This window comes from Dermacentor albipictus, chromosome 6 (genome assembly GCF_038994185.2).
Source record: "Dermacentor albipictus isolate Rhodes 1998 colony chromosome 6, USDA_Dalb.pri_finalv2, whole genome shotgun sequence".
Taxonomy (NCBI): Eukaryota; Metazoa; Arthropoda; class Arachnida; order Ixodida; family Ixodidae; genus Dermacentor; species Dermacentor albipictus.
In genome coordinates this window covers 44240343-44249491 of record NC_091826.1, presented here as the reverse complement: position 1 = coordinate 44249491, position 9149 = coordinate 44240343, and the positions used below count along the sequence as shown (strand labels likewise).

At 47.6% G+C, this 9149-nt stretch overlaps 1 protein-coding gene across 1 annotated transcript; it reads left to right on the top strand.

Moving 5' to 3' along the window:
• The first annotated feature begins 3730 nt into the window (after nt 1–3730).
• On the top strand, nt 3731–5473 carry LOC135921992 (lupus La protein-like). Its single transcript, XM_065456398.1, has one exon. It carries the CDS (start codon nt 4076–4078, stop codon nt 5303–5305), a length of 1230 nt encoding a protein of 409 aa, XP_065312470.1. The 5' UTR covers nt 3731–4075; the 3' UTR covers nt 5306–5473.
• Nucleotides 5474–9149: the final 3676 nt, after the last annotated feature.

Sequence of the window (9149 nt, the reverse complement as noted above, 5' to 3'; positions counted from 1 at the left end):
TTGTCGTAGCCTCTGGTTGGTTGTTTGTCCTGTCATTTTCGTGCTTTTGTGCCAAGTAAGCAGCAAATATTTCCTGCCCCTTAAAGTGTTTCTCAACATCACTAAGCCTTGCCTTCATTCTTAACGAAGCTGTGCACAAACTCTCTGGGCCACTTCCCTCAATGTCCGCACTGCAACACATCCACCACTAAAGTGTGCGCTGAAGCGTTCGGTGAGGTGGCTTTTCACCTGGAAGCAGACGCCCAGAGTTGGATACATGTTATGTCCAGTTCGTTAAGAGGTAGTTACTTTACGTGAGTATTGGTCAGTATGTTTAGCATTTGATATACAGAATAAATTGTTTTATCTGGTTTTGTAATGTTCTCATTACACCTGTGTGAAGGGAAAAAGATATGATGAGGTATTTACAGAGAAGTACAACACCCGTGTAAACACACTTCATTAATTTCTTGTGTAACCATGTTATCTCAAATTATTATCTCGAACTTGGCCAGAAAAGGGGCCAAATTATTTTTAAAGACCCCAGCTGCCAACATTTTTTACTTCCGCAGAAAAAAAATAATTAGCTTCTGCTTGCACTCTTCCATGAATTGTGGTCTGCCATCTACCGAAAGCACAAGTAAACACCAAGACAAAGCTAGGCTCGTCCATGTTGCTACTAAAGAAACATGCAGATACAACGCAGATGTAGCCATTTATTTCAACTGAAGCACTTCATGAAAAGCTACAAGATCAACCATTTCACTGCTGCATCTTTGGTGTAAAGGAAGATTGTGTGCACGTGTGCGCTCAATGTGAGTTTGCAATGCAGGATGCTATGCGATGTGACAAATCTTATAAGGGATTGTATTTCTTCATGTCCCTTCTATTTTAAATGTACCAGCGGCGTCTTGGCCAGTCCCTCTTGGTGGGTATGCGTTATAGTGCGGAAATCATCATCGTGCGGCAATTTCAAAGAACTCGTTGACAGTGGCACAACATCAAGTTCTTTTTTAAAACCTCCTTGCACGATATATACCTCCCACTTTTTGGCGATACCCCCATTATGTGTACATGCCATTGTGTGGAAACTGTCATCATGATCAACATGCAGACACACTTCATGGGCCATCCCTCGTCGTGGGCACGTGCCATATTGTGGGAATCCATCAATATGCAGCAATCATTTCATACAGCCATTCCAAATGTGGGTTTTAAGAAAGAGGTGATTAAATCTCCGGTTTTATTTACATTAAGTCTACGTGCTTTAGATTCCCATAAGCGGACATTACATGTACAGGATTTTATTGTGATCTGATGTTTTATTATGCAGAACACAAGCGTGCTCGCTGGCACTGTTGGTCAGAAGCCATTGTAGTCGGCGAGACACCACCGAAAAACGTGAAGCTTTGGATAGGAAAAGAGAGCTTTGCTTTTAAAGGATAATCGTGGAAATTTATGCGACTTTCAAAGCTACATATTGTATACGGATGCTAGCATATGTTGAACTTTCACCCACCCCACAGCTGCTTTGCGATAGCCGAATCGCACGGCACCATAACAAGGGCAGCGAGGGGTTTGGAGGGGTTTCAAAGTAAAAAAACCTTGTTGGGTAGTCATTGGTCAATAAATGATGACCAAGTCCCTCAGTACAGAAGGTTAAGGTGGAGTGGCCGAGACGGACAAGACATTCGGTGCATGGATGCTGTAGGTCGAGCTTGTAAAGCAGTGATATGAGGGTGGGGGTTCACATGTAGAATGCGTGTTGACATGCCTGTAAAGGTGTGCGCAGTTTGGGGTGGTGTATGTCACCAGTCCGCATGTTACATATGATTTCAAAGACCAAGCAGGATTGGTGCGAAGTGTGGAAAAAAAGATACATAAATGTGCACATTTGTTTTTATTAGCAATGATGCCTCATTATAGTCAAAGTTTCTGTTGTCTCAAAAAAAAAAAAAAGAAAACTGTGTAGGCTGTATCCGGGACACAGCCGCAGTGGGCAAGTGAAATGTCTTGTGCGTGCTGCAGAGGGTGTATGGGCACTAGGGTAGAGAAATGACCGTTAAGAAATATGCAGGTTACATTCAAAGTTAATTTCACATCACACGCACAGATATACATGATGCGAAGTCAAGTACATGGAGAAATAAAAGAAAAAAAAAAGCCTAAAAATTGGCTTGACGAAAGTCCGTGCACCGTCGAAAAGCAGCAAAAAAATATAAACAAATGCTGCGCATTACAAAGCTGACACAGCTAATGAGGACCTGCGGTTTAATTTTGCAATCGATAAAGGTGCAAAAAAGAAAGGCGTACAGACAGGATCGCAAGAGTAGAGAAGTGGACAACACGAACTTCTCTACTCTTGTGTCCTGTCTGCACGCCTCACTTCTTTTTTGCATAATGAATCCTTACCAACTAGCTCAGCTTTCTCTCTTTCTAATCGATAAATGTGAGCGTGGGCCCTCTGAGTTGCTGCGCCGTGACGTCACGCCATATCTGAGCCTTATGTCTGAGCCTTATGGGCAACCAGCGCTGAAGCTTCGCGTGCCGACAGCAGCGCCGTAACACACAGCCTAGCGAGCGGTAGACACAGTTTCCAGTAGCACACGCAGTGATTTCGTGTCAGCAAATTCACCGATTGTCTTGAGTCACACTTTTCACGGCTCCTCAAACGGCAGGGAACCGACGTGCTAGGATGTAGCAGCGCATGCGCTCTACGCAGCGCACATGGCCATGGACAGAACTTGGCTGGCCGCATCGGGCTAGACAAACATTGATACAGGCGCACGTTTCTTATCGCTAAATATGTCGTGCCATCTTCGTAGCCTCCCTATCGGACGGTTTCAGCATATTTTAGTAACGCATGAAAAATGTCGTAGCGCCTCCTGGCCAGCGCTGGTTCCCCATATCTGAGCCTTATAAATCCTAATGGGTACAGGTCATCATGACAGTCTTATTCGTATGTCTGCTTTGATGGAACCTACCATGTGTGGCAGAGTGACGGCTTTCGAACGCGACAACTGCCGCTCGGATCAACAAACGTACTTCAGAGCTGAACCCTCTGTACGGCGAGCGAGAGGCTAAATTTAGCTCCGATTGCGTCATGTGCGGCGCGAGAACGGCGCATTTAAAACGGTGCCAGGGAACGGGACAAGAAAGTGAGACGCATACAAACGCCGAATTTCAGCCGCACACTAAAGTGCCAGAAACAAGGAAGACGAGAAGAGAGACAAGGAATCGACTAGGAGGGATGAGGGTTGGTCAGACGAGCCGTTACAACTCTCCGTTGGAACGAAAATAAAATAAATATTAGGCCACATTAGGCCTGCCGCGTCGTTCGGAAGCTTGACTGCTGAAGGAGCTGAAGTTCCGCAGTCTCGAGGGGCGCTCGGGACTAAGGAATGAGTGGAGTCAAATATTTAGCCGAATAGTAGAACCCAGGTCGTCAACGAGCAGCCTAATGTAAGGAAATATAGAACAGTAAAAGGTGAAGGTTACTGCAAGAACATTTAGCTAGTGAATAAAAATTACTAAATTAACATGTAAAATTAAAAGTAAATTATTTCAACTGGAGAAGCCACAAAATCGCGTAGGCCTCGAACTCCACTCGTGCGCGTTTTGGCTTTAAATTTTGCGCGGCTCTTTGAAGGGGAAATGATGATAGATTTTCGAGCATGTTTGCGAGCTTGTTCAAGCCAAGACAAGTTGAAGTCTAAAACCTAGCCAAATACAGTCAAAGTTTTGGCCGAGCCGTAGCTGAGCCAAAGGCGCCATTGGCTTCTTGCTGCCGGCGTGGTTCCAGCATTTGCGTCGTACGCGCGTTCGCTGAACGTCTGGAGGTCCAGAAGCTGGGACGTCAAGTGCACAGCAGACGTGTGGAAACCTATAAAAGAGCCGAAGAGCTTCTCGGCGCCTGAAACGTCTCGCGCCACGTCGCCTGCGAGTCCTTGGAGGATACTCACAGGCCTGAAACGAAGCTGCACGTGGAGCGTCGGGAATATGCCATGACGCCGGCTTAGCCCTCCGCGCTTTGTTCCTCGACTACCATTGTGAGTGTGTCGTTCGTAGTTGAATGGTGCGCCCGTGAAGCTCGACAATGACGAATGCGGACGTGGAAAACGCCTCCGCCGACGTGTCGGCCCTCGAGGCCCAAATCATCAAGCAGGTCGAGTACTATTTCGGCGACTTCAACTTGCCTCGCGACAAGTTCCTCCAGGGCAAGCTCAAACTGGACGATGGCTGGGTGACGATAGAAACCCTGCTGACATTCAACAGGCTGAAGAGTCTCACCACGGCGGAGAACGTGGTGGCCGAGGCGCTGAAAAAGTCCACCAGTCAGCTCTTGGAGGTCAGCGACGACGGTAAGAAGATCCGCCGCAGCGCCGCCAAGCCCGTACCTGAGAGCAACAAGGAGCACCAGCAGAAGCTGGACGAACTGAGCGTCTACGCCAAGGGTTTCCCGGCCACCGCCACCATCGACGACCTGCTGGAATTTTTCGGACAGTTCGGCCAGTGCATCAACGTCTTCATGAGGCGCTACCCCAAGACGCGCAAGTTCAAGGGCTCCGTGTTCGCCACGTTCTCGACCAAGGAAGAAGCCGATGCGTTCCTCGCGAAGGAGGGAGTCAAGTTCAACGAGCTCGAGCTGACGCGGTCCATGAAGACGGACTACGTGGCCCGAAAGAAGCAGGAGCGCCAGGCCAGGCTGGACGAGAAGGCCAAGAAGAAGGCCGCCGACAAAGAAGCGGCGGGAGGGGGTGACGCCGGCGCCGCCGAGGAGCCGGAGGCGCCCGAGATAGTGCTCGGTTGCCTTCTGCGCCTCAAAGGGCTCGGCGAGAAGACCACGTGGGAGAACCTCAAGCAGGCCCTCGCGCCGTACGCCGCGGTCGCCTTCGTCGACTACTCGAGGGGCCAACCGGAGGCCGTGCTGCGTTTCGTCGAGGAAGGCTCTGCGCAAGCCGTCCTGGCCAAGCTCGAGGCGCAGGGCGAAGGCCTCAAGATCTACGGGAACGAGGTCACTGCCGAGGCCCTGGAAGGCGACGAGGAGGTCGAGTACTGGAAGAAGCTGACCGCGGCCAAGCGAGACAAGAAGAACCGCTTCAAGGGCGGTCAACGCGGCAACAAGGGTGGTCATGGACGAGGTCGCCAGCAGGGCGGCAGGAGGCAAGACCGAGGCAAGAAGCGCGCCGCCGAAGACGATGCTGGCGACGACAACAGCGAAGCCAAGAAGCCAGCCGCGAAAGAAGGCACGGAAGGCGCAAAGGACGATAGCGCAGCCAGCGAAGCCAAGAGGTCCAAGACCGATGGTGAAGCGGCTGCCGAATAGCCAGGAAGGGAGCATGCAGCGGGATTACAAGTGTGGACTGCAACTGTTTATGGACAATTTCATTTTATTTCATTTTTCATTCGCTTCATGTACCATAAGTTAAAAGCACTTGGCAGTTCTGCGCTGTAACTCCCTCATTTTGCATTAAATGTGCAATGCATACATCCACCCCATGGACTGCTGTTTCCCTAGATGTGGCTGTTCTCAAGAGCACATGCAGTGCTTTTGCCAGTGAACCACGTCTTAAAACGGTAGGCATACCGGTTATGTTGATTCAGCATAAAATGTATTTTGCTATATGACTTTACCAGAAATATCATTCTGGTGCCAACGTACAGTGTTCATTCTCAGCAAAGTTGCCTTGCGTATGATCATATAATGGTCAGCATTAGATTTTTAGTTAGAGCGTTGTGGAAAAAATAGCGCAGTTTTTTATACAGGCGGATGCGGAGTAGATGCATGCCGATGTTGATACTCTGTATCTGAGAAGTTGTGCAATTTTTTCTGCTATGTATGCCAGCTTCTGTTGGAGCGTTAGCTTACAGTTACTACACGCAGCAGTTGGAAGTTGATTGGAAGCTTTGCACCCGCAGATAGTTTGTACATTGCAGTGCACTTGCAACAGAACGTCTAATCTGCAGGGACTTCAGGAAACCAGCATATCTTGATCTGCTCAGATCTCCCATTTGTAGCTGTACCACGCTGGTGTTCCAGTCAAGTTCAAAAGGAAGTCTTGTTGCTGCAATACTGTCAAATTACTTGAATGTTGGCCCATAGATGCTCCATTCACCTTCTGCTGCACATCCTCTGAAACCTCTTGATTTGGGTTCTTCATAGGGGCTAAAGCCACTGTCATGTAACTGAGGGAAGGAAAGGACTACATGGTAATGGGGATGGATATTTATTGAGGTCCAAGATCTTGTTGGACCTCATAGGTTGTCATTCCAAGCTTGTCATTCTACAGCTCATGCACTTCTCATTAATTGTGTTGTTAATAATAGTACCTGGCATGGTGGTGGTTATGATAGTGGACCACTGCTCTACTTGCATGTCTGCATACGACACCTTTTCTTGAGAAGAATCTTCACAAGTTCAGGCATTGTGGCAGCATTCCACTGTGGGCCACTACCATGGAATTACAAGTTAAGCCACCATGGGAATGATGGGTAGTACATGGGTTTGTCTGGTCTTCATGCTTAGGGCTTCAGGTATCCTTGTGGCTTCATTTATTACGCTTCATCTGGGTCTAAATCTCTAAAGTAAGAATACAAACTCTCATAATTGCTGCTAATTGTAGTGGTTCTGCTTGTCCATGCATCTATGGCACGATGGTTTCAATATCTGGCTTCTGTGCTAGAGGTCCTGCATTAGAATGCTGCTGTATTTAAAATGCAGTACTTAAAAATTGTCACTTTGCAAAGTCACGAAGCCATTTAAAGCCAGGATAACATTTGGGCAAATCCATCTATACCCATATTTTCATGCTGGCTGAACTGCCTCGCTTGCAGCTCGCATAGACAGTAGTGCCAGAGTTCTCTCTAGTAATTGCATGAAACTTTATGGTTAAACCAGCCTGTCCCGTGTCACTCTGATCCAAAGAGAATCAATGGTGTATGGTACAGTAGCATTCGGTTGCTCTGTCACCTTAGTGACTGTCTTCATCTTTCCTGATCCTTTGAACAGTGGCTTGAACTCATCCATAACCTGTGAGTGTAGCTTTGAGCTGCTGTGCTGAAGGTTGAATGCTTGTGTCGGTGGCTTGAAATGGGCCAATACACCAAGAGCACAAAATGGCTGGTTGACGCAAGAGTGCCGTCTTCAGACCGTGCACTACAAATGCAATTTGGCGAGTTAGCTTGTGTTGCCGTGATATATAGTAGTGCCAATCATGATGCGTGTTGCTATTGGTTCTGCCTGATCCAAAAATCGGCTTGTCCGCAGTTCTTGGCTTATCCATGCGCCTGTGCCGTCATGCACTCATGCTGGAGGGACATGTCTGCTTCTGTGTCGATCTTGAAAACAGCATTGGGCAGTTAGTTGTCTGCGAATGCTACAACATGCCAGGTGTTCTCAACTGGCATCGAATAGGAAAACTTATTCTGTGTCGGCTGCCTCGTGCTTACCTGTGTGTGCCAGATGTGTCATGTTCTGGCATCCCGACTTGCAGATTGTCACTTCACGCAATTACTGCACTGCTTTTTGAAGTGTACTTGGCTGCTGCCTTACCAAGGACACATTGTCGATGCAGTGGTACTGCCGGTTGGCTTGCCGAACTTCCATGTCGTTTTTCCGTGCTCTTGGCATCCTCTTGGATGTCTGAACATTTGAAAAAACTGGAGCGGTTTGGCATAGCTCTTTCTGATGTTTCTTCAGAAGATCTTTGCAGCGGACTGTAGTGCGAGTTTGGAGTCTAGCAGCAGCTTTCACTCAACGCCCTGCCTCAAGAATCCAACCGCCAGACAGTTGAGATCGTCTTTCAGAGAACTTTAATCACAGATTTCCATGAGCTTGAATAGGTTGGTAATGACTACGGTCTCACGCGGCAGTTGGCTGTAATAGCTGAAAATGGCACTTTCATATATGACATTTGTACAAGAAATCTAATGTTCTTCAAACTTGCCTTTGATGATGCTGCGACGTCTGCATCTGCAAGTTTCAACGATGCTAACACATATTCTGCCTTTTGTTGACTTTGTGTTGCGTCATCACACAGGTGAAGGCCATATGTGCCAATGTGTTCAACCGACAATATCGGGGAGGACAGCTTTGAACTGACCCCATTTGCGGCGGTGCCTTGCAGAACGAACCTAATTTATTCCATGGGTGGGCGTGTTCTGCAAGGCGTTCATTCTGTGGGACACATTTCTCCATTGTTTCCTTTAGGGAACCTATGAATTTGTTCCCAAACCTAATGGAAACCTCAGACCAGACCGTTCCCAGACCTCAAAGAAAATGCAAAAGATACAACCCACCAGCGAAAAATATTCCACCACTCTGAGCATCTGATACACCAAGTACAGCAAAGCTATACAAGTAAGTTCGCAAAACCTACAAGTATTATTTTTTAACCCTCGCACTACCCGATTCATGGCTAATCCCCAAAAGTGGGTTGCAGCAGTTTACTGAGGAACAACCATCCAATTAACCCTTCGGAAGTACTAGGGATCTGTCTGCAGGCTATTAGTGATGATTTATCACCGACGCCCTGGTGATACGACTGCTTCTGGGCTCCTATGTAGGATTCACTGCTGGCTGTTTACCACTGCAGCCGTACAAACTCCTCACCGACGTTTGACGTGTAGGCGGTAAAACACGTGAGAGACAAGAATTACCGGAGTACTGGCTAGAAATAATGCGTGGTCTATTCATGTGAGGTGTACGCAAGGTAACTTTTGCGTTACAATCATTAGCAATTGCATTTCAAAGCAACAATTCGGGACTCAGACGCAGGTTGCGTTGCTGATTTATAACGAGGATTCTGCCAGGTAAAAATGGCTGCGAAGCTCCCCATAACGGCATCGCAGTCCAAATGGAATGTTTTGCCAAATAAGGTGGATGCTAGTTCCATTGCTCCCGAGCCTCTAACTGATGTGTAAATTATTTCATAATGTATGCAGCACATGTACGCAGCCTATACAGCTTCGCTGGTAATCCGTTCCCATATGAATGCTGTGGCCCCGTGAATTCAGGACGAACAATCTGATCCAAAAGTCACCTGCCACTCCATTTCACTCAATCACATTTCTGAAGCAAAATGAGTCCGGTTAGATTTGTGTCCAGGTTAGGGAAAAATGGGGAACCCTTGCAAGAATGCGTCTAGTTCATTCAGAGGAACCTGGTTCAC

What these genes read in the sequence shown, in the direction of transcription:
- LOC135921992 (XM_065456398.1), top strand. Translation starts at nt 4,076, where the DNA reads ATGACGAATGCGGACGTGGAAAACGCCTCCGCCGACGTGTCGGCCCTC.